At 41.4% G+C, this 26,146-nt stretch overlaps 2 protein-coding genes across 3 annotated transcripts; one reads left to right on the top strand and one right to left on the bottom strand.

Moving 5' to 3' along the window:
* Nucleotides 1-3,164: 3,164 nt before the first annotated feature.
* On the bottom strand, nucleotides 3,165-8,350 carry rab5ab (RAB5A, member RAS oncogene family, b). The gene is made up of 6 exons (XM_072716021.1): nucleotides 8,214-8,350; nucleotides 6,087-6,313; nucleotides 5,776-5,927; nucleotides 4,823-4,945; nucleotides 4,609-4,702; nucleotides 3,165-4,510 (listed from the first exon to the last, which is right to left on the bottom strand). Exons 2-6 carry the CDS (start codon nucleotides 6,250-6,252, stop codon nucleotides 4,395-4,397), a joined length of 651 nt encoding a protein of 216 aa, XP_072572122.1. The 5' UTR covers nucleotides 6,253-6,313; nucleotides 8,214-8,350; the 3' UTR covers nucleotides 3,165-4,394.
* Nucleotides 8,351-9,487: 1,137 nt separating this feature from the next.
* On the top strand, nucleotides 9,488-22,381 carry efhb (EF-hand domain family, member B). Of its 2 annotated transcripts, XM_023802632.2 has the most exons (13): nucleotides 9,488-9,614; nucleotides 9,776-9,835; nucleotides 10,037-10,180; nucleotides 11,130-11,310; nucleotides 11,652-11,762; nucleotides 12,031-12,145; nucleotides 12,450-12,533; nucleotides 12,645-12,712; nucleotides 18,242-18,396; nucleotides 18,686-18,893; nucleotides 19,237-19,533; nucleotides 20,142-20,323; nucleotides 20,666-22,381. In XM_023802632.2, the coding sequence occupies exons 1-13, from the start codon at nucleotides 9,546-9,548 to the stop codon at nucleotides 20,810-20,812; spliced, it is 1,821 nt and encodes a 606-aa protein (XP_023658400.1). In that variant the 5' UTR covers nucleotides 9,488-9,545; the 3' UTR covers nucleotides 20,813-22,381. The 2 variants fall into 2 exon arrangements, with proteins under 2 accessions (XP_023658400.1, XP_023658401.1); XM_023802633.2 differs by lacking the exon at nucleotides 9,488-9,614 and having other exon boundaries at nucleotides 9,738-9,835; nucleotides 10,034-10,180.
* The last annotated feature ends 3,765 nt before the right edge of the window (nucleotides 22,382-26,146 follow it).

Raw genomic sequence — 26,146 nt, 5'->3', positions numbered from 1 at the left:
AGCGAAGACACTGACCCAGCACATGCTGCGCCCCGCCGCTCGCCCGCATGTCCCGGGACAGGCGTGTATTTCCGCCGCTAAGCATCGCTATGCTGCCCGGCCTGAATTCTTAAACCATCCCACTGACAGGGTGCCAACTCTCACGCTTTCAGGCTCTGACGCTCACGCAAGAAATCTATATTTTTCTATTATTAACCTAAAATTAGCTGCATCAAAAGCGTTTGGGGGTAATTTGCAAACCCTGCCGACTATTTATAAATGAGTGTGCGTGTGTGCAGACTGAAGCTGGCAACCCTGCAGTCAGTTAATTAATGCGAGCCATACATTTTTAAATGTATTATATTAAAACACTCATCATCAACGTGAGAAGTATTTAGTCGTAATGCAGGAAATACTCTAAATACACGTTATTTTAAATTGAGTTTCCAAGGAAACCGGTACCAGGTACTCCTAAATAATTCAAAGTAACCTGACAATACTGATTTCGTAAGTGGTGCAGAGCAATATAGATGAACGGAAAACATAGCGTCATTTATTCATTACGTGGAATATTTTTAGACCATAGCTACAAGAGAGAAAATCTTCATTTTATTTTCATCTGTATTTATTTACTATTTGCAAACTCTTTGTGTCCTACCATATTATTCACTGGAACATCAAATAAAATGTCAGTTAGATTTTGGGGAGAAACCGGAAAAAAAAAATTAAGTTTAAACCATAATGACGACAAAAACCGCTAATATACCAATTAAAAATATGGTGAAACATGAAAATCTAATGTGCAGTCACGGTGTCGCCTGTACACGTGGGCGGAGAGAATCCCTTCAGCTGTAGGTTTAAGGGATAAACTTAATTTTGGACTTTTGATGGCTTCCACCTCCAAAGTTCAGCCTGGCTATCCTTCAAAGAACTCTTCATACACACTGGATAAGCAGGAACTTCAGACAATATCAAGTTTCAACAACCCATTTAATTTTAAAGGAGAAGCTCTGAAGCCAACCTATGCACAGTCACTGTCCCTGCAAGACTGGTCCAGGGACACACATATCCACACAGTCCTCACACACATATCCACACAGTCCTCACACACATATTCACACAGTCCTCACACACATATCCACACAGTCCTCACACACATATCCACACAGTCCTCACACACATATCCACACAGTCCTCACACACATATTCACACAGTCCTCACACACATATTCACACAGTCCTCACACACATATTCACACAGTCCTCACACACATATCCACACAGTCCTCACACACATATTCACACAGTCCTCACACACATATTCACACAGTCCTCACACACATATTCACACAGTCCTCACACACATATTCACACAGTCCTCACGCACATATTCACACAGTCCTCACGCACATATTCACACAGTCCTCACACACATATTCACACAGTCCTCACGCACATATTCACACAGTCCTCACGCACATATTCACACAGTCCTCACACACATATTCACACAGTCCTCACGCACATATTCACACAGTCCTCACGCACATATTCACACAGTCCTCACACACATATTCACACAGTCCTCACACACATATTCACACAGTCCTCACACACATATTCACACAGTCCTCACACACATATTCACACAGTCCTCACACACATATTCACACAGTCCTCACGCACATATTCACACAGTCCTCACGCACATATTCACACAGTCCTCACACACATATTCACACAGTCCTCACGCACATATTCACACAGTCCTCACGCACATATTCACACAGTCCTCACACACATATTCACACAGTCCTCACACACATATTCACACAGTCCTCACACACATATTCACACAGTCCTCACACACATATTCACACAGTCCTCACACACATATTCACACAGTCCTCACGCACATATTCACACAGTCCTCACACACATATTCACACAGTCCTCACGCACATATTCACACAGTCCTCACGCACATATTCACACAGTCCTCACGCACATATTCACACAGTCCTCACGCACATATTCACACAGTCCTCACACACATATTCACACAGTCCTCACACACATATTCACACAGTCCTCACGCACATATTCACACAGTCCTCACACACATATCCACACAGTCCTCACACACATATTCACACAGTCCTCACGCACACATTCACCAGGACGGACCGTCCTGAGCCGGGGCCGAAATGAAACTTCCAACATCCGGTGTAGTGACCGTACAGTAGCAATCTGTCTGCTAAACAGGGCCCTGTCAGAATGGTATTATTAAAAGCAGGCACTGCTGTACAAGGGGTGTCTGATTTCAAAGCCCCACCCTGGCATCAGATGGCAGATGCAGGGAAGATACGTTTCACTAACTGTGCTTAGCATGTATTCATATTCCCTTCGGCTCAATTATAGCCTACCTGTATGAGTAGGCATAGGTATCACTCATGTGCATGGCATCATTGTGACAATATTTAATTCCTTTGGAATTATGTGTACGGCAGGTAACAGTGATGTCGTTCTGTATGAAAATGGAAGAGGAATCTCATTTACTGATGATGATAGCACCTCCGATCCTGATGAAAGCAGGAGGATTCAACTCTGCCAATAAAGAGTACAGCCAGGTGAATGATAGAGTCAAGGCAACCCGTGACTATGGTGACTATGGTGACACCACGCTGAAGAGGTCAGTGATCAGCAAGACCCTCGCTGTATCGCTTTCCTGGGACCAGTCGGTTCAGCGACCTGTGTTAGCGTCCAGACACCCCAGAGTGTCACGACAGCCTCCGTAGACCAACTAGTAAAAATGAACTGGAAACAGAAGCTTCGGTGAAGGTGGATATTTTGCCAGAAAAGGAAAAATCTGTGAATAATATTCATGCCGAGACTGAGGAGAGTCAACAGATAGCATGTGAGGAGCCGCAGAAAACATGGGCAGAAAACTTGTGAAAGCTGCACTGGTGTCGGGCTCAAGGGAAAATATATCAGTAACTGTTCTACTGTTTCAAGGCCTGGATGCCCTTCATGCCAGGAATCTGCCAAACGGCCTAAAATTACATAATTACAACATCTGATATGTATGCGGTGCAGCTATGAAAAGATGCATAAACAACAACCTTGTCTCAGAACTGAAAACACGTACCGCAGTAAATATACAAATAAAACCAAGCTGAATGCACTTGTTTATGAAACAATTTATTCATAAGCTAATGAATAAACATTAGAGGGAATAATTGACAATGACATCATTAATTATATGCGCTCAGCTGCAAAAGAATGTTGGAAAGTTCAGTCAAGCTACTTGTGATAAATCCGATATAACAGATTTCAGATGTATATGGTTCACTACATGGGTTGTTATGGTTTAATGACATGTTTCAACATATTAATATAAACAAAGGCAGGGCATTAAGAAAATGCAAAATCATTTCTGAACACTAGTTACATTTATAAACACCATCATTTAATATAATTTAAATGTATGAAAATCCAATGCCACAGTAGTGCTGCTTCTACTCATGGTAGTTTGATTAACCTAAGCCCCAAGAAAACCTCAACCTCCCAAGCCTTACATCCTATGTACAGCACATTTATATTACGCAATATGGAAATTGTAGAATATCTATGCATTCTATGTGCAACGCATAAAACCAAGGCTTCTGTATTATGTTCAGAACCTGTGGACTGGATTTTTAGACAATTGTCTAGATTTTCCTTAAACACAAAATGTAACGTAAACAGACATTGCGCTTAGGAAATTCCAGATCTACGACACGTCTTTAAAACTTTAAAATGGAATGTTGCGCTGAATCAGAGCACACCCGCCCAACAGTCACATCTGCTAGCTAACCCTAAACCTAACCCTAACCCTAACCCCAATAGGTATATTTGATGGTTCACTAAAACATTCTGCCACAAATGGACCGACCGAGTAGAGAAATGCTGTGGGTCCAGGCACGAACTGCATCGATACTGTGTGCTGCTGCACAATGCTGCCTGAAGACATGGCGCATGCACAGATGGGGCAAATGTTAAAATACCATTTTAATAATACCATTAACATCCAGGGAAATGGGGTACAGGGAACTTAACCTCATTAGGAGAATGGAATTGAGGTCCACCTCTCCTCTTCCACCAGTCAGTCGTCCTTTGCCTTTTCTGTCTTGATCTTTACTGTTGTTAGTTTAATAGCCTATTTCTGAACTGTAAAAAAATGTTTCGGCCTTGTAGTGATACATGCGTTCATAATCTCTGAGATCATAAAAAAAAGTAAGTTAAAAAGTATTAGAAATGCAGCTATATAGTCTTTCACTATTCCTCCAGAGAGCTGGTTTGGGATAAAGGGGTCCCAGTCCAAGTGTTACTCAGTTAGAAAGTGGGGCAAGCTTGGGGGAGTAGAAGAAATCAGGTTAGTTACTACAGCAGGAGCTCTTGCTGGGCTGGGCTGTCTCAGTTAGGTCCACACCCCTGGATCTGCCAGCGCCCGGCACAGAAGCTTGAGCTTCATTCTTGGGCAATCTCTTTGCTGGACATGGGGGGGGAAAAAAACAGTTGGATGAGATTCTCACAGACATTTTGGTTTTTGTTGCCTGGATGAGAAAGACAGGATATTTGTAAACATACCAATTTCCATGAAGATTTCATTGACATTCACTGAGGTTTTTGCAGATGTCTCCATGAACAGTAAACTGTTTTCATCTGCATATGACTGCGCTTCCTAAAAAGTAAATTTATGTTATCTTTACATAATCCTTTTAAATGCAAAAAAGCACCTTAATTATGATGAGAATTACTTTTAGAAAGGGTCAGGATTAGAAATGACAGAATTAAACGTAACCTGAAAGTCCACAGCCCTCTTGTTCGCAAGGTCAGCCTTATTCCCAGCCAAAGCTATGACAATACTGGGACTTGCTTGTCTTTGAAGTTCTTTCACCCAGTTTTTTGCACGTGCAAATGATTCCTGATTATCCCAGAAAAAGAAAAACAATTAGTTAATATTGAGCTTTCTAAAAGATGCCAAAGAAAATGCTTTTTTCCCTATTCATAACCCATTAAAACTGTTGAATGCTACTTAACGGTTTTACACATATTAATAGAACAACTCAAGTTTATAGGGACATCTATACTAGCAAAATGCATATATATATATATTCATCCAGTATCCTTGCTTTCCAGACTTTATGTTAATCATTTCAAGGCAAATTAGGTCATGGATATTTTTTTTAATAAATTCATTTAAAAAGAAAATTCACAGAGTAGATAATTATCTTTTTGCTGCAAAAGAGTATCAACTAATATTGTTAGTATTAAGCACTGGGCAAAAAAAAAAGAAAATGACACTATGAAGTTTACTATGCCAATATTTATAATACATTTTCCATCCAGCCTTGAACAAAGTACAATTCATCCATCCGGGTACTTGCCGTAGTAAAAGCTACAACTGAGTTGGAACATTAAATAAAATAAATTATGATTGTGCAAGCAAGCAAAGTATTCACTTTGTTTAATTTAAATAAAATTTACTTACAACAAGAGAAACAGAAAGATGAAGGACCTACAAAATGCAGCTGCCACTCTTCTTCATAAATACCCTAAATACAAAAATGCTCTAGCACTGCATCTGCCATTAAAGTTCACAAGAGGTAATGTGGATTTTCTCCGCATTTTGAGGTAAACATCCACAGGTTCACATAGCTGGAACTGAGGACGGATCTATTCGTATATTACACCAGCGATACCTGTGTCCCACTGCTCATCTCTTACTTCACGTATGACATCATTGCGACTCACTTTGTTTGTGATGTCATACACCACAATGGCGGCCTGCGCACCTCTGTAGTACATGGGTGCTAAACTGTGGTAACGCTCCTGTCCAGCTGTGTCCCAGATCTCAAACTTCACCGTTGTATCATCCAAACAAACTGTCTGGGTCAGGAAGGCCGCTAAGTCAAACACAAACATAACAGAGCTTTCTCTGGTTCTGCTCTATAAAAATAAATCGCCAAATTACACGTAAAAAAAATGTCAGGCTATATAAAGGAAGCTTCACACCATAGTTACACTGTATAAATGACTGTACGGTCTAAAATTGCTTGACTTACCTCCTATTGTGCTCTCCTGGAACTCATGGAACTGTCCCTTAACAAAACGGAGCACAAGGCTTGATTTTCCCACTGCAGACTCCCCTAGAAGCACTAACTTAAACTGGCAGATCTTGTTCCCGGTGTTTGATCCATTCGGCCGTGTAGCTCCTCCGCGATTTGCCATAATCTCAATCCAGTTTCTGCTCAGGTCTAACGGGTGGTTCTCAACTGGTCTCTCTTAGAACCTCAAAAGAACAGGGAGGACACAACCAGTAAGATCTCTCACATAACTGCAGAGTGCTTTTCCAGTTGTTCCTATCCTGAGGAAGGACCAAGTTTAAGTAATTTACAAAGCATTCAAAACTCTGCTGCTCGTTCCCACCCACTTGTTTTTGATGATATACTGTATATAATTTTTTTCAGGGTTTCCTGATCTCGCGTGTCCAACATTAGCCCAAAGTTACACACAGGCCCTGGAAACAGTCCCAGGTGTTGTCATACTATGGGCCAGCAATCATTCAACTGAGGAAGTTAACTTGGTCAAGCATCTCAAATCACATCCCTATTACTTTTCACACAATAACCTGTGGCAGTCCTTCTGGAGCCTTGAAACTGACTACATACACCCAACACTCATTTTCTACTTAAAAGCTTAGCAATCATTTCTATAGATAGGGAGAGAAGAGAGGAAAATAATAAACTTTCTATAATGGTCAGCTTAATTATTATGTACAATCAAAAAGTGAAGGCTAATAAAGATATAGGGATTCCACAGCAATGCTCGATATGAGGAACACATCATGACTTTTCAGCAAATGCTCAGAATGGCAATAGATTGTGCTGCTTAAGAACTTAAAATTTTTAATGACCATAACATCGCTCCCGCAGTCACTTTTGGTATGCTGTCAGCAAACCATGACTAAAAAACAGAAATGACAATATGAGTGGTACCACAGTGGATCCATGAATTTCACAAAATGGTGCAGTGAAACATTTGAATAATTCACAGTGTGTCTTAATACTCTTCAACATTTAACTTGAAGCTTGAAAGGAGGGTTGGCATGGTACTACTTTTTTATTCCAGAGAAATACCAGATTTTTGCACAGCCTTTTAGTAGCCAACATATTTAATCTAAATAATAAAAAAAAATTGCGAGCTTCTTGTTCTGCAAGTGACACTCATTTTCCCTAAATTTGTCTGAAAATAAAAATGACTAAGGGAGCGTTTTCATAATCACACACACACACACACACACACACACGACTCGTTAAGTTACTGATACATTCAAACAGGATCTGTCTATTGCGATAAAACAGGAACTGGTCTATTGCGATTACTTATTTTAAATTACGGCACCAAATATAACGATGACAGACATACCAAACGTGAGAGTAAAAAGCGAGAGTAGTCATACTATGTTAACAAGGTAATGACAACAACATGCCGCGGTTTCGCAAAGTTTCCAAGTCGAGGCATTATCACAGGTAACGTCGTTAGCGACTTAAATGTCGCAGATGGGTGTTGCTTTGTTTCCCCTCGCATTTTACGGTGATTACAGCGCGTTCTCACCGCCACCCGACATCAATACTTAGACACCAGCGATGTTCGTCTTACTGCTCTATGTGACGTTTGGTCATACCAAGTTTTATTTTCCCAAAAACACAAAAAAATGAACCACTCATGTTTTAATAAAAGTGTTAATGCATGGCCGACTAAGAATGTATGGCTAAAGTACAAATAATTGAGAAGACAATCAAGAAATACACCGCCCACCTAAACACACTGCGCAAAGCCATCTAAGTGTCTTTCGTGAAAAATTAAATTAGTTATTTTCGTAAATTTAGATCTCAAATGCAAAAACAAAAACTGTTAGTATAAGTCAAAGTAACTGACACCTACGAATATAAACAGATAGCTGACAAATGCACCCAGCCGTCTCTAAGCGGACTTACAAGACGTAGATAATGAGACGCGGAGCCTTAGAAAAAGACACCCGCTTAATGAGATAGTTATTCCAAAATACCGTCAAACATCCGCCGGCCGCTTTCATTTCTTGGCCGAGTTCGGCCTACAGTTACTCGTCCTGCCTGGCAGGAGACCCCCCCCCTCCCCGGAACCGCTAGCCGCTCGCGAACCCACTTACCTGAAGGCCGCGCCAAGTGCAGCGCTCTCCGCTTCTCCGTATCGACGGCCGCTTAGGGGGAATATTACTGACCAAGTTTTATTTACGGCTACTTCAATAAAGCTGAAATTTCGAGCAGCCCCACACAGCACCCCCTCTTTTCCTCCTAACTTCCCCTTAGACCGAAAACACTCACGTACGTAAGGGTTTCCGCCCCTCGTGCCACGTCAGACAGCCCTTCTGCTCACCCGGCGCGGCAAATTCTGACCCCAGATCGGTTTCTGCACAGCCGCCCGGCGTTAATACAGTGTCCCTCAGTATCGGTCGGCACGGTGAATTTTGCCTTCAGATTGGCTTCTCCACAACTGTGTAATGAAAAGACCACACACGTCCATATTAGAGAGCGAGATGAATTCCGACCTCAGGTCAGTTTCTGCTCTGCCGCGTGTCGGACGGCGCGTCGAATTCCGACCCCAGATCGGTTTCTGCGCCGTCGCACACTGTACCTCCGCAAACGGCGAGCGAATTACGAACCGGTTCTGCTCAGTGTCTGAGACCGGTTTGCCTTACCTCATTCTATTCAGATTATATCGATAAGAGAATGATCGTTTCAGGTACTGAGAGTACATCACGCGTGATCGCTAATCGAAATTAGCACTCATTTGACGTATGTGGGCCAATATTTGAGAGCGTCAGTCGCACAAAGTTAAATTAGTTTCAAAAAGGATTACATATTGTTTAGTTGTCACTAAAATAAAACAGGAATTTTAGGGATAAATTTGCCTCCTAACAAAGAAAAAAAGTGAAATATTTTATCTAATTGTATAGAAAGATGGTTTGTGACTTCCCTGTCATTCGGTCTTTGAAACAAAGATAAAATCCTATCCAGAACTGCAAAAGTAAAACGAACAGTGACACCCTTTAGATCTAACTAAGGCATGCTAGGCTAAAACATTAATGCACCTTAAATGTAGGTCCTGATCGAGCCTGGCAACGTGCTGAGCAGATTTACATATCAATTCAGATGCACAAGTATTCATCTATTTATGAGTATAACATTCCTTTTGCTGAGGACAGTAGTACCAAACGGCATACTATTAACAATTTCAGTTTCATAAACACGCGCTTAATATTTCGATCTACAAGTTAGTTTTGATCTGCTATTACGTCGCTGTAATAATCGGTAGAATCCGCATCTGGGTAACTGTTGCTAAGTAACAAGTCATAAACATTCCGTGAGGTAGATGGCATGACAGCTTACCTGAACGGCGGATACAACAAATGTCTTTGCAGAAGGAAGTTAATATAGTTTTTCGTTCCGACTTTATTTTGATTGAAAAGTCTTCCAAGAAATATGACTCAGACTGAGCAAAACACGACACATGTTTCCTCATGCCAAAACAGGTTTCCAAATATTCATGCGGTAATAATTTTAATGAAGCAATCTTTTATTTATTATTTAAATTAAATTTAAAAATTGTGTAATGTTAGATGGGTCATTTCTACAGAAAATATTTTGTTCTCACGTTCATGACTTTCTGTCTTACTAATCGTAAATAATCGTTTTTTCCCTTACACTTGCAGGCAGGTAAACACCTACCCACAGATGATGAGGTAAAAACTTGCCTGCAGATGATACCAAGGGTAAGTTTTTATGACCTATATTATACAGTACTCGTATTTGTTACATTAATGAAAACAATCACTGATGCTTTAATCGAGGGGCTGTTAAATACTTTAATAATATATCGGTATCATTTTTTTTAATTTTTTTTTTTACAGCTAAACCGTCTTTTTATCACTTTGCATTTTAGATTATTTAATGATGTCTGTACAATTTAGCAGCCCGCCACTCCACCAGCGATCAAGAAGTTCCTGAACACCACGCGCCCAGAGGTTGGGGCAACCCGAGTGTTTTACGGGAAAGCTGGTGACCCTGACATCGCCAGCGCCCTGCGCCATGGTGTGAGGACCAAGGCCTCTGTAAACGTGAGTCCTCATAAAAGGCAGGAAAGATGAACAAGACGCAACATCAGTTCAACAGCCTAGAGTGTATGAGGGCAAATTCAGTGTAAATACTCATTTTTTCGGGAAGATCAATATGTTGCCTTTTATAAGCTTTCGAGAGTTTACCATGGTATTACAACACAGATTACTGGTTTTGCCGACCACATTCCTCTTCTTAAACAAGAGTCACCCCAGTAAGATACTTATCCTTTGACAATTTATAGTTTACAGCCCTATGTCACATGACTGGATTTAAAGAGAAATTCCACAAAAAATGGTTTCACATATGTTCCTTGTCATATGTCACATGTTAGAAATCTATTATGCCTCTCTTATTTTGTATTTGTAATAAATAAATCAGATATATGGTTTGTGTCATATGGAACAAAGCCCATAATCTGAGGATCACAAATTATAAAGGACAAGGTGTACTTCACTTTTAGAATTAATATAATAAATTTTGTTTTATTGATTGATACTTTATTGATCCCTGCGGGGAAATTCTCTTTACGCCTCCCCTAACTTGCTCTCTGTGGGTGAGAGCAGGCTGGCTGTGAAGGGCAGCTGGCCATAGCGACACCTGGGGAGCTGGGGGTTAGGGGCCTCGCTCCAGCACCCACAGCTGTGCCCAGGCCGGGCTCAAACCGGCAACCTTCTGATCACAGGCACAGAAGCTGAGCCCACTGAGCCACACGCTGCCCCCTGGTGTTATGCTTTAAAGAAATATTAATTGCCAGAAGACAATCGGGAATACACACAAGATAAGAAAAATGCTGATCGCATTTAGCTTAGGTGTTTTAAGTCTACACTTTCGATAATAATCTCACCAAGGAATTGAAATATTAATTAACATTATGTTCTTGAAAGGTACATTAAAAAGCACTTTTGATATTGATCAAGTTCAATAGCAGCTTTGTTTTGGTTCCTACAGGGAGGGTTAGTAATTAACCCGAAACCAAAAACCGTCTGTCAGCACAGACTCCAACAGCTACAGGAAGCTAGCTATTTCAGCAACAGCAGTGCTCCCCTTGGGCGATCACATGATCAGCGCTCCACACTGCCACAGGGACTGGACCCGAGTACAACTGCATTTGGTGTGAAGTCCACTCAGTGTAAGTAAAAAAAATCTTTGATACTACATGAATCTTTTCATCTGACATTTAACATACATAGCTGTTTGTTACAGTGTAAAATATTCTTTGTTTCTTTACATGAAGGTTTCACTAACTTAAACATACTTATTTCTGTCTCTCAGAAGGTATCTTAAGCCAAATGCAAGTGAATTTTAAATACACATATTTACAAATCAGTTCAAATTCTTTTATTTTGTGATCATTTTGTTTTCATATTTGGTTGAATATCTAGAATTCTGCCTCCACTGGTACTTTGTTCAGACCAACTGTTGCACACATTGACGATTGGATTTAATTGTCATTGTTTCTCATATGTGCAGCTGTTAAAGCTGCGGTCATTATTAACCCCTTGAAGACTCCAGAGCAGGTGAAAAAAGAGAGTGAGGAAGGTCACCAGTTGTACATCAGGTCTCATCATGCATACAGTGTGGGTAAGTTATATGGACGTAAAGACCTTGTTCTTTACTTAGTATGCCTGTCAGGTCCAGAGAGTACAAATCCAGACCAAGATTTTGTTTCAACCAATCAGTTGAGTACTCTGTGACTGTGACTCTTTATACTCAACTGGTTGGTTGAAACAAAATCTTGGTCTGGATTTGTACTCTCTGGACCTGAAATCTCCACCTCTGCCGATCATTAATAATTTCTGCCCCATTAACAAGCTGGCTTTCTAGTTTCAATAAGATCTGCCATGACCAGGCGAACGTATCAGCAGGAATTATAACTGGAGCCATGTTAGGGGCGACTGCCGCTTTGGACTCTCCACCCCCCACTACAACGATGGACGGAGAGTCGCCAAGAGTCTCTGCTGGCTGTAAGAGTTCATTTCTGCTTTAATTAAGATCTGTAATATGGAAGGAGTTAAGGGAAACATGCAAAGTTAAATTAATCTGCCAGTTCAGATGTATTAAAGAGGCTTATTGTGTCTTCCGAAGTTATGGTCATATGGTCATAATTATTCCTCATTTGTAGGATTTAGGATTTATCTAATACCAGGATGAATTCCACTTTGTTAAATCTCCTTGCTTTTGTTAAACTCTTTGATCAAATGAACATTAACAGCAATGACTGCAAACAGATGGAATCCACTTTGTACACTGTTACAACTGTCCCCACAGGCAGCATGAGGGGAAGTTAATTTCGGTGCGATATGATGACTTCAGGAAGAGGACTCAGCCACAGACCAGGAAGGTGCATGACCCGTAAGTCCATGCCAAGCAGGAATATGAATGTTGGAAGCATAGCTTTCAATTCATGACTTCAGTATTGTTATCTGTCACTCATTTTAAGAAGCAATATTGTGTTTGTTATAGAATTGCAGAAACACTGATTGTTCCAGAAAATCACACATTCGGGATTCTGTCATCTTCTGATAAATTTGGTAAGTTTTTTTTCTTGACTTCCTTCAAATTATTGGATTGCGACGTCACTCAATGAAGAATGAAATGAAATGTATTGCAGTATACACACACATGCACACACACACACACACACACAATATATATATATATATATATATATATATATATATATATAGATAGATAGATAGATAGATAGATAGATAGATAGATAGAGAGAGAGAGAGCACCTGCACACATTGAATATTTCATACTGAATATTTTTATAGATTTGCTCTCAGTAGGGGGAGCTCTAGGCTAAAATACTGATTTATTTGGAGATACAGTACAATACAGTAATTTACATGTATCATAAATATGAGCAGTATCCTTACAATAAACACAAATGATTATATATCAGGTTTTATTTAAATGGTTTGCAATTCATAATTCTTTATATTTGGGAAATATGTTTGCTGTAGTATAATTTAATTGTTTTTCATTTTATAAATCTTTTATTCTGATTATAAATTTTTAAATAAGTTTTTTAAGAATTAAGCTGTAATCCTCACGTGTGTTTCATGGTTTTTGCAACAAGACACTTTTTGTCCTGGGTATGATGTCAAACTGCACCGGGCCCTGCAAGTGATCCTCCAACTTGCAGGGAATAACTTGGGGGTTGGTGGCTGGATTGGCACTCCAACCACTGTGAAACACTTCATGACAGCTTGGTTCAAACAGGCATGACATCGGGAGTAAAATCCCTGGACAAGTTGAAACCGTCTGAGAGCTAATGGGGTCAGGCCTGTTGGGGATGGGGGCTGTTGGGGATGGGGTCTGTTGGGGATGGGGTCTGTTGGGGATTGGGCCTGTTGGGGATGGGGGCTGGTGTGGGGCTGAGGCGTCACCTGCTGCATGGCGGCACTTGGGTCCCAGTTTGAGGAGACCCATCTGGGTAGGCGTGTGGAACATCTTGTCTGTCTGGCAGGATGACCATCTTCCCTTGCTGTCGGGCAACTTCGTAAACTCCGCATTTCAGTGGCTGCACTCTCTGAGGTACGCAGACCGGGGAGTGGCCAGATCTCTGTAGGTGGGTATACCTACTTTCGGTCTGGTCGGTCTGACGGCTGCCATACTCTGGGAGTAGCTGTTGCTATAGCGGATCAGTTCCTCCTGATGGTGTCTGATGTCACTCCTTTCAACGAGCGTATTATGAGACTCAGGCTAAGGCACTCCTTGGTTGTCTTGTCTGTTGTCTCAGTGTATGCTCCGATCTCTGTGAGTGATGTCTCGCTGAGGGAGACATTTTACTCTCAACTTTGCTCGGTGGCTGATGGGTGCCTACAAGGTGACACTTCCTTGGTCTGCTTCCATTTGAAAGACAGGCGTCATCCCAACTGACTGGAAAATGGGACTTGTTATCCCTATCTGGAAAGGGAAAGGTGATCGCCTGGATTGCAGCAACTACAGGGGAATAACACTGCTCTCAGTGCCGGGTAAGGTCCATGCTTGGGTCATCATCAACAGGATCCATGATCACTTGCTCGTCTACCAGTCTGGTTTACGCCTAAGAGGTCTACCATCGACCACATCCTGGCACTGAGGGTTCTCATCGAGCGTAAGCGCGAATACCGGCAGCGGTTCTTTGCAGCTTTGGTCGATTTTCGTAAAGGGCTTGACTCAGTTGATCGAGTTGCCCTGTGGGGCATCCTGAGACTTTGCGAGATCCCCCTGAAGATGCTGGATGTCATGGCCGGCCGGTATACTGGTACTGTGCAGAGTGGAGGCTGAACCTCTGCATTCTTCCCAGGGGATTCTGGGGTTCACCAGGGGTGTGTTCTCGGTCCTGCTCTGTTCAGTGTTTGCATGGACTGGGTGTTGAGCAGGGTTGTGGGGTCCAGCGGTTGTGGGGCGTCTGTTGGTGAAGAAAGATCTAACAATCTTGATTCTGCCAATGATTCTGTGATCTTCACGGAGTTAATGGAGGCTCTGATCTGGGCTCTCGAGAGACTGAATGAGGAGCCTGAATGTCTGGGATTGTGAGTGTGCTGGATAAAAACCAAGATCCAGGCCTTTAATGACTTCTTAGGCTAGATTAGATTAGATTAGATTAGATTAGATTAGAAGCTTTATTTGTCATTGCATAAAATACGTAGTATTAAACACAACGAAATTTAGAGTTGCCACTCTTAGTCAGTGTTTTAAAACCAATATAGTTAAGAATTAACAAATCTGCCCCAAGGCAGCCTACCCACACTCACTCATACACTCCCCCCAAACCTATTCACTCCTCTCACCCAAAACATTAGTCCCCACCTTCCAACCAAAACAAGACACTCCCCTGCACAAAGGTATAACATCATAGTAAACGTAACAGCATCAGACTATCAAATGCCTGTTGTTAAAGTGCGAAGGTGATGAGGATAAAGTGATCAAATACAATTTCCAGAGACATAGTTAATCATTGCAGACGGTGGAGGGAGGGGGGGGGGGATTGGGGTGGTGGGTGACCAATGTCTGCAGAGGGATATTGCTTTTGTTAAGTGAACGTATGGCCCAGGGAAAAAAACTGTTGGAAAGTCTTGTAGTGCGGGCGTTTAGTGACCTGAACCGCCTGCCGGAGGGAAGCGGGTTGAACAGGTGGTGGGCTGGGTGGGCAGAGTCTTTGAGAATGGACCTGGACCTGGAGAGGCAGCGGGATTCGGCGAGCTTTTCCAGGGAGGGCAGAGGGTGGCCTATGATCTTTTGGGCTGTGTAAATGACCCTCTGCATGGCCTTCCTGTCTGCTGCTGTACATCCCGCATACCATACTGTGATGCTGAAGGTGAGTATGCTTTCGATGACTGTCCGGTAGAAGGACACCAGCAGCTTCTGTTCCAGATGGTTTTTCCTGAGAATTCTCAGGAAGTGCATACGCTGCTGGGCCTTCTTAGTTATTGCTTTAGTGTTGGTGGACCAAGTGAGATCTTCGGTGATGTGTACCCCTAGGAATTTAACTGACGCCACCTGCTCAATGCATTCCCCGTTAAGATTCAGTGGAGCATGGGCAGTGCGTTTGCGTCTGAAGTCTATGATGATTTCCTTGGTTTTTAGTGTGTTGAGAAGTAAGTTGTTTGATGTGCACCAAGTTGCAAGTGACTGCACCTCATCTCTGTATGCTGTCTCATCGCCCCCTGAAATGAGACCGACCACTGTGGTATCATCTGCGAACTTTATGATGAGGTTGGAGGGGTGGATGGGGGAACAATCTGATGTATAGAGTGTGTACAGGAGTGGGCTCAACACACAGCCTTGGGGGGAGCCAGTGCTGAGTGTGAGCGAAGGGGAAAGATGGCGACCGAGTCTCACTTGTTGTGGCCTATTGGAGAGGAAGTCTTTAATCCAAGCGCAGGTGGAGGGAGGGAGGCGTAAGTCCAGGAGTTTTTTAATCAGAATGTCCGGGTTTATTGTATTGAAGGCTGAGCTGAAATCTATGAAGAGCAGTCTTGCATAGTTACCCGGGTGGTCAAGGTGTTTCAGCGTTGCATGGAGGGCGATGGCAATGGCGTCCTCAGTGGAACGGTTTGCCCTGTAGGCTAACTGGTGGGGGTCAAATGATGGTCTAGGTCCACACTAATACGTAAAAAGTTCTTTACGGGAGTTTCCAAAAGAAAAGATCTGCATCCACACTTCTGTTATCACTAGCAGTGAAAGAAACTTCTGCATTCACACTGCTCCATGTAAAAGGCAAATGACGTAACTATAAGAGTGGTTGTTAATGTGTATATTGCTGATATTTTTCATTTGCAGGAATTTAACCAAAGCTTTTTATATTATTTTTAGAAGTGCTGCACTTCATATTTTATTTGTTTGTTGTGGCTCAAACATGTCTCACGTCGTTTGCATGTTTTTTGTCCAACAAAATTCTTTTATACTTCTAGAAGTGCCGAAGCATATATTTTGAATCATTAATTTTGACTTTGAGTAGTAATAAAGTTAAATTTTTATTAACGCTTGACTTGATTAATCCCACACACAACCACATATTTAAAGTAAATGCATGTATTTTATTTAGCAAAAGTGAAATATCACAGTACTGTGGCGTCACAAACACAAAGCTGTACATGAAAGGAACCGTCACAGCAACAACACAGGGATCCAGAAATTTAGTCACTACACGTCTCACTCTCTTCTCCTCAGTTTCAGTGCATGCGAAGGTTCGACGGCTGGCTGTCTTTATCGTAAGCTAGAACTGCACTTACACTTGGCTCAGGTACAGTCTTGTTTTGAGCTCCACAATAGTTGTAAACAGCATACAATGTACACAAAACATGACTTAGCTGCACACAAGTAAGCAAAACAACATATGTCAGGTAGCAAGAGTCCTGAACATCCTCCATGTTCACATGAGGCTTACTTCTGGGAAAACACAGGCAGAGCATTCTTCATTCCCGTGAAGAATAACCAATTAGGAAAAGAGACATCGAAACGAAGAGAGCTAATCAGGAAAGGGTCATGAGCTAAGTACGAACCAATCAGAGCTCACTGATGTAGGCGTAACAAAATTCTCATGTTTATGAGTGTCTGCACTAATGCATTCACAGAAAGATTAGTTGCCGGAGAGTGACTATCTGTTTCTCCGTTTCTGGGAAAAAAAGATCGGTGGTAGTGTGGAAGAAAGGCTAAATCGGAAGAAGACTTTTACTAAACAAAAAAGTATTAATGCAGATGGGTCATTAGGTATGGCCATCTGTAGTGTTTCCATGTGTGGGGAGAATGTTGGCCTCGTCGAGAGATTTACTCACCTGGGCAGCGACATCCATGTCGCTGGTGACTCTTCCTATGAAGTCAGCAGATAGATTGGAAGAGCATGGGGGGTCATAAGGTCGCTGGAAAGGGGTGTGTAGCTCCTGATATCTTTGGGCGAAGGTCCAAGTCTTTAGAGTCCTGGTGCTCCCTGTCTTGCTGTATGGCTGTGAGACATAGACGCTATCCAGTGAGCTGAGACGAAGACTGGACTCCTTCGGTACTGTGTCTCTTCGGAGAATCCTTGGGTATCGCTGGTTTGACTTTGTGTCGAATGAGCGATTGCTAGAGGAGTCCCGAATGAGGCACATTACCTGCATTGTGAGGGAGTGTCAGTTACGGCACTACGGTCATGTGGCGCGACTCCCTGAGGGTGATCCGGCTTACAGGATCCTCAGGCCGAGGGGACGCCCACGTAACACCTGGCTGCGGCAGATAGACGGCCATTTCCGACTGGGGGGGGGACTGGACTGTATATCTGCCTGGGGGGGTCGCCAGTCAGAATGCCAAGGTGCTTAATCATGTGGTGGATGTGGCAACACGCTGCATCAGACACCCCCAACCTGACCTGACCTGACCTACACTTTTACTAAGAGTTAAAACAACTAGCATACAATGAGCAAGTCCATAATACTGATCAAATCCAAAGAGAAGTTTACTTGCTCCTGAATTATTTTAAGAAATAATACAAATTGGGAAAATACTTTTGACACTGTTAATTTCGATGCATTAAAAGAGTATGTAGATGCACAGCATTTAATTGTGGAATTAAAATATTTAATTTGAAGGTGTTGGTGACATCTTATACCAAGGGCTCCCTGAGGGGGGTCTGCGAGGGACAAACAAACGTCGATCCCTTGTCATTGCTGTCCGTCAACACCTGAAGAGGGACAGATTCCACAGCTTTACTCCTCTGCTGCAGGCATTTAAACACTTTGACAAGGTATACATACCGGGCCAGAGTTATATACCTAAAGTTATACATGTGGTAGTGCTATGGCTTCATACTCTAATGGGGTCCCTTCCGGTCATGGCTAGCAGTGCATGCTATATATTATTTATTTATAGTAGTAAACTGCCAGCCTATGAAGATAACAGATGTTACACACTTGGCAACTCAAATATATATGAATATGATTTGATAAAAAATAAAATGAAATAAATGATGGTTTAATTGCATAAACAAAAGTCGCAGTGAAATGGGTTACAGGGATTTCTTTGTTGGTCCACAGAATGGCGAGGGGTTCATCAATAAAGGAGATCTGCAGGATGCCTGTGGCATGTTTAACCTGGACCTCAGCAGCCCTGCGCTTGATGCTCTGATGGAGATCTGTGGCAAAAACGAAGGCGGTCAGATAGACTTCCTGGAATTTTTTAATCTTCTCAACTGGAGGGATAACTTGGCGGTCAAGGAATCGGAAGAGCAGATTCTCACTGGAGGTTAATAACACAGTCATCCATCCATCCATGATCTATACCGCTTCATCCATCTGGGTCGCGGGGAAGCTAATAACACAGTCAGTTTTTTATTAATCTTGTTTGTTTATATTGGACCCGCATATCATTCATTTGTATGAGCTAGCTTTATATTTCACAAAATACAGTTCCCAAGGTGCTATTATTGTATATTCTGGGGTCAAGAGTCTCCCTTTTCACGATTACAAACTCACAATCTTTCAAGATAATGACTATACTTGAATGTATAATGTGCAACCTGCGGAATGTCATGACCTCTAACACTGGGGCATAGTGTAACCTGCTCTTGTTCCTTCCCTTATATTAGAACAGCCACGCAGAACTGCCCATGCGGATTCGCATAGCGACCGACCCCAGAGAGCCAGGACAGCAGCAGCATCAGGGGCCTGGACCAGGCATGAGGACTTGGAGCAAACCCACGTGGACGGTACCCTGAGGACACCTGGAGTCCGGACCAGAACCGCGCCCAGCCGCCCGGCCCAGAACCGTGCTCAGCCGGCAGGCCCAGAACCGTGCCCAGCCGGCAGGCCCAGAACCGTGCCCAGCCGCAGCATGGCCTCCTCCTCGATGATGCACGCTGTTGTGGGCGGTCCCATCTGTGATAGTGAGTGAGGAAAATAAAAACACACAAATAGATAAATGGTTGCTTTAAAATAAGATACGCAAAAGTCCTGTGGTTTTTTAATCAGTTGTTAAACTCTAAGCCCTTTGCTGTATAAGGGAGTTCTTTCAGGCATATACCTGTGCATCACTGTTTCCCAATCCAGTCCTTGTTTATGCTCCCTCCCAGCTCCCTGCCAGACAGTCCACATTTTCGCTCCCTCACAGCTCCTGGAGCAAAAACATGGACTGGGACTGGGAAACAGTGATGCACAGGTATATGCATCCCGGACTGGGAAACACTGATGTATAATCAGTTACTTCAGTAAGCAGATTTTTAAAATAAAAATAAAATTTTTTTCACAATTACCTCGTTTATCTGATATTTCCCACTACTTTTTTGTTTTAATTGGACATTTATGTATGAAATATGTTTCTTCCAGAGTTATGTTCCTTGGTATCACCTTTCATCAGGTTAAGCATCCAATTAACACTTCAGCTGATACTCAGTTTTGAAAATAAGCCAAACTGCTGGACTTAACTACACGTTGCAACCGTCTTCTTCAGATTCCCGCCTAGGATTTCATTGTTGTACTTTGTACTGTTTCTCAGATGCCCGTACATATGGAGTCCCTACCGTCCGCACCGACTTGGCTGCCCCGCGATTGAAACGTGTCGGCGACAGGACAAACTACGGAGATGCGTCAACAGCACATGAGCTGCTTCACCCCACAATCTACTCCCAGAAAGGCATCCCTGAGGAGGTCCTGTTCACCCCCCGGACCAAAGATGAGGTACTTTTCCCTTATTCATACATACAGTATAGTCATACTTTAAATTGATAGAATAGAATAACATAGAATAGAATAGAATGCCTTTGTTGTCATTGCACACAAAAGGTGCTACAAAATGCAATGACCAAATCCCTGAGTGATACTTTCAGTAAGAAAAAACTAAATATAAATATAGGTGTGCTCAGGTATCTAGTGTGCTGTGCTGTTTGGAGTTTCTTCAAACCTCTCATTTATTAACACGTAGATCAGCTACACCTGGTGTAAATGGCTGATTCCTGTAGGACTTCAACCTTAAACCGCCGTGGGAGATGTTAATGCCTTTGCTTCTTCCTGGTGCTTCAGATCTCACAGATATTCAGGAATTTGGGTGTTGACATCAGTGAAGCAGTGTTTGAAGAGGCATGGAAGCTGGCCTCAATGACACACCCTGGGGGCAAAGTTTGTGTGGAGGTCTTCAGAAATGTCCTAAAGGAGATACAAGCATATTAAATATATGTACAGTAGATTGTATATTAAATGTTGTATTGATTTAAAAAATGATAAAAGTTTAAATTAGTATGACATTTAAGATATTAATTCCAGCTCATTTTCATTGGTTTATTGGTCAAATTCGTCTCCTGCAATTTATATGAAGATTGATTGGTGTGATGGAAGGTGAACTGGAGATGCTTGAATAAGCATCCATTTCCATACATACCTATGTAGCACAGAGTTGACCTGATCTATGAGGCAAACGCCACAAGGCAGGGGACACTCTGGACCCATGTTACATGCATACACAGTCACATATTAAGAGAGGTTTAGAGGTACCACCAACTATCATTTGGAGAGTAAGTGCCCACAAACTGGGAAGACGTAGAACTCCAGAAAGAGAGGGAAGACGTAGAACTCCACAAACAGGGAAGACGTAGAACTCCACAAACTGGGAAGACGTAGAACTCCACAAACACAGGGAAGACGTAGAACTCCACAAACAGGGACGACGTAGAACTCCACAAACAGGGAAGACATAGAACTCCACAAGCAGGAATGACGTAGAACTCCACAAACACAAGGAAGATGTTGAACTCCACAAACAGGGAACACGTAGAACTCCACAAACAAAGGGAAGATGTAGAACTCAAGAAACAGGGACGACGTAGAACTCCACAAACAGGGAAGACATAGAACTCCACAAGCAGGAATGACGTAGAACTCCACAAACACAAGGAAGATGTTGAACTCCACAAACAGGGAACACGTAGAACTCCACAAACAAAGGGAAGATGTAGAACTCAAGAAACAGGGAAGACGTAGAACTCCACAAACACAGGGAAGATGTAGAACCCCACAAACACAGGGAAGACGCAGAACTCCACAAACAGGGAAGATGTTGAACTCCACAAACGCAGGGAAGACGTAGAACTCAACAAACAGGGAAGACATAGAACCCCACAAACACAAGGAAGACGCAGAACTCCACAAACAGGGAAGATGTAGAACCTCACAAACACAGGGAAGACGCAGAAGTCCACAAACAGGGAAGATGCAGGACCTCACAAACACAGGGAAGATGCAGAACTCAACAAACAGGGAAGATGTAGAACCCCACAAACACAGGGAAGACATATAACTCCACCGACACAAATAGCCAGGAGCAGCAGTCAGACTTGTAATTCTTGAAGAAATTATAGCAATAAAATCCATTTGTTTTTAATTTCTAAAGAAGCAAAGTAGAAAGTATAAACAGTAATAAAGGAAATAGGTACATAAAAAATGGAAAAATCCATCATTTGATTTACAGAAGAGATTATATGAGCTGAAAGCGACCTGTGGTTGTTATATTTGCAAGTCTTTTCATGTTGATGTTGTGGAGAATATGTAGCTTCTAAGCTCAGTGTAGATTAATATTAAAGTTTAATTAACTTCTAAGTTAATTATACATTGTCTTAAAACCTCGATATAACTCTTTAAGCACTGAGCAACTCTACTAACTGTACTATATAATCATTTTGTTCTTATTTCTGGAACTAAAGCAGTCATTCCAGGTTGATGAATTGATTAAACTCTTTTTCAGAATTTGTTTTACCTTGTTTAAAAAGTTTTTCTCAGTGTGAAACATTAACTGCGTGGCATTTATTTTGAAGCTGGGATCTGTTGACCTTCATAAAGTATGTGAGTACTTGGCAGAGCACTCACGAGGTACACAAACTACGAACGCTCCGTGTGTTGTATGTACACACATACACACATGTCACCACTATGGCATATCATGTGTTATGCGACGGCCCTCATGCTCCCCAGAGGAATTCCACAGCCTGTTTGCATAAAAGCTAGAACTGTACCCCAATGCTCAGCTTTACAAAATATTTCTTAGCACATATTGTGACTAATGACAACCAGTTAAAGCTAGATCAAGCTAATTTTACTCTGCAGAAAAATGGTCATTAGATGTGTCATGAGTTATGAGTTATGTTTGAAACAAACAACACCTTTTGGATATATTACATTAGGTTTTTTTATAACCATGTAAAAATGTCTGTGTTTGTGTGGCCAGTTACACATTAACATTTAAAGTATGTAAGACATAATATAATGGAAATGTGCCTCTTGAGAACCCAATTTAAAATCCTACTTTGTTCTGCTGAGGTTTACACGATATATTTGCGGCCTAATTCTGCTAACCAGTTTCATGTTTTAAGTTTTAAAAGCTTAATTAAATATGTAGCTTTTCAGACACTAATCACATTACACTCAACAACCATCCTTTGAGCACAGTTAATTTCTCTCAGAGAAAAATTAACTTGTCATGGTAATTTCTTGCCGTGTGCAACCAGAGACTTATGTTTGAGTACTGCACACAGATTAACCATGGTAAGCATGAAGTAATCCTACAAAAAACCAAGAATTTTACAATGTGACTGATAGATTAATGCTCATTCATATGTGTCAGTTTTTGTTTTTGTTTTCTTGTTATTTTAACCCCCATTTCACCATTCAGTGGGATTCCACATGCTCTTGTGGATGCCGAAGTTCTATTATTCACTTCACTGCAAATGTAAGATTTTCTACGTCATAATCACATTGTGACTAGCTCAAATAATACACATTTGCAAACTTCAATGAACCCAGCAATTACCGTTTAATAATCTGGTGTCATTGCATTTCACATGGAACCACAGGCAATTAAAACTGAAAAATAAAATATTTTGCATTAAACACATATGTAATGAAATGTTCTGCTTCTAAAAATTTGGTTAATTCAACACTTGGATGGCAAGATGTGCCAGAAGTAAATTTCCTTTCAAATTTCTCAAAATAGGAGTAATTGTTCAATGCTTCTTCTTTATGACAATTGGCCTCAATAAGGTTAGGTTTGTGCCTGTTTTCAATAATAGGCAAGCAGAAACATAGATAACATAGATAAGATTCCTGATGGAATCTTTGGGCTGCACTGTGGTCTTAATATTTCCCAGCATTCAATCTGATTAATATATACATCTCTGCGTGTATGTAAGTGATTTAGACTAGAAGGTTCTTTCCATTGAGCAGCTTTCATCGAATTTCTCCAAAGGCATAGAGTTGCCATTAAATCTGTGCAAGTAGTTTCTGAATGACTGCATTTAATAGACCAAATATACTTCTGACAAGACTGAGAGCACCACATGTTACCTAGTTAAAAATGTAGCACTTAAACCACTTAAATCACTTAATAGGCTTTGCATCAATACATATCTTTAGATCACCCATACGTTCCCATTTAAAGTGAAGTATATTTCAATACACATTTTTCTGTATTTGCAAATGAAGTGAAAAGTTCTGGAAAGGCTGAATTGTGATATATTCCTGAGTTACTTTCAGTTGCCCGGTTGTCATTACAGTACACCCTGCCCACATACACTCTGAATTTCACAATGATTGTTTATGCATTAGCTATTGTAAGCTGTTATCCTGGAATGAAGAATGTAGATACATTTACAAAAATGTCTCCCTTGTAATGTAAGAAAACCAACATACCCCACCCGGCTGATGCAGGAGGAATTGTTCAAAGGTTCCTGGAATGCTTAAGACATAACCGCCCCCGTTTGTTTGCATGCTGCAGAGAAGTGGGTAGCGGACCCTTATGAGACAAAGTTTGTACTAGCTGACAGATCTTAGCTCTTATTTAATGGTTCTATTCGGTAAACAATACCTTTTCTTTGAAGTATTTTTTTTTTTACACAATCTGTCATTTGCTACAACAGTCTCTTTTAACATATTTCCCGTGTTTGACCTATCTTTAATTCACTGGTTGCATTTACTGTGTTCCCAACATCTGTCATCACTATTGTATTTCTAAACCAGTTCACGCATTGTCAACAAAACTCTGACGGCTGGAATTTCTTAACAAGAATTGCTGCGGGATTTTTGCAGGAGGTTGTAGGAAAATGATTTTATACTCGAAAAGACCTTTGATACATGCAATTTTCTTATGGTGAAATCGTTCTTTTTCCTTTTCTGTTTTTAAATAATCCCATCACAGACCCCTTATTTGGAAGTAATCCACCCAAAGTAATCTGGTGTTTATTCTACCAATGTACTCTCTTTGGACTAGTGATTAAATGTATTTTTGCAAATACAAATGAGAATTCACAATAAAAAATTAAGAGCAGAGGATTATCATAATCGTTTGCAAAATCCCCCAAATGTATTCAATTGAACTAATAAAGGGAAAGATCCATAAAGTCTTAATAACGAAAATTCCATGGCTGAGCAACACAGACAGGTCCAAATGTCTTTATAACTCAACTGTTTTCTGTAAGCAAATCACGTTCTAAGTAGCCATTTAGATCAGTGTTTTTCCACCCGGTTCTCGAGAACCCTGAGATGGTGCATGTTTTTGCTTCCTCCCAGCTCTCTACCAGATAGTCCATGTTTTTGCTCCCGGTGCTGGGAGGAAGCAAAAACATGGACCGGCTGTGGGTCCCCAAGGGCCGGGTGGAAAAACACTCATCTATATAAATCAGGCATAGCTCATTTAACTTAAGCACAACGGTGTACACAATTTGGATTTCTTGACTTTAAGGTTAATCATAACCCTATATTACATTTTTGTTACACAAAGAATTTTTAGTATTAGTTATTTTTGTCCGGTGTATCCAGTGTGGGTTGTTCAAAAATGTGCATGCTGAAATCTCACATGCTCAAAATGTATACAGAAAATCTTTTGAAACATCATTGTTCATTACATATTTGGTAGGCTGCTGTATTTTGTGACATTACATGAGCAACATTTATGTTAGCGTTGCCATGCTAATTAGAATTAACTGACCATGCAGTATCCCTGCGTCAAATGCTGCGCAAATCTTAATATTTTAGTCATTTTGCTTATGTCAGACGCTGTCAGATCAGATTGAGGGTTTTGTTAGTCACCCCCAGTGAAAAGCTGACATATAGTTTCACTGCCCCCTATGCCCATGAGCAAGCTATGACATTTGCTATAGAAAGCTCTAAATTTGGCAGATTCATAAATATAAAATCAAACATTTGCACAAATTCTGTGCAGCAGCAATATGGTGCTGCCTGATGAACAGGAGCCCACCTCGGATTTGAACCTGCAGCCATCTGCTACAGAGTCCACATCATTAACCACTGTATTGCCATTGACCTTAGCAGTAACACCATCCATATGTTGGGTCCACAGTGAGCTGGGTTTCACTGCACAGTTGGGTCTTGGTACACAGTTATTCATCCAATATCCCTGCTTTTATTTATCTTAGCACAGCTATGGTAAGTTTAGATGTTTTAGGGCAAACAAATACATTACTTCATTGAATTTTAAATATTGTTGTTAATGTGGTAATT

The sequence above is a fragment of the Paramormyrops kingsleyae genome, chromosome 9, assembly GCF_048594095.1.
Source record: "Paramormyrops kingsleyae isolate MSU_618 chromosome 9, PKINGS_0.4, whole genome shotgun sequence".
NCBI classification, from domain to species: domain Eukaryota; kingdom Metazoa; phylum Chordata; class Actinopteri; order Osteoglossiformes; family Mormyridae; genus Paramormyrops; species Paramormyrops kingsleyae.
Note: the sequence above shows the minus strand (reverse complement) of the source record. Positions and strands in the feature narration are given on the sequence as shown.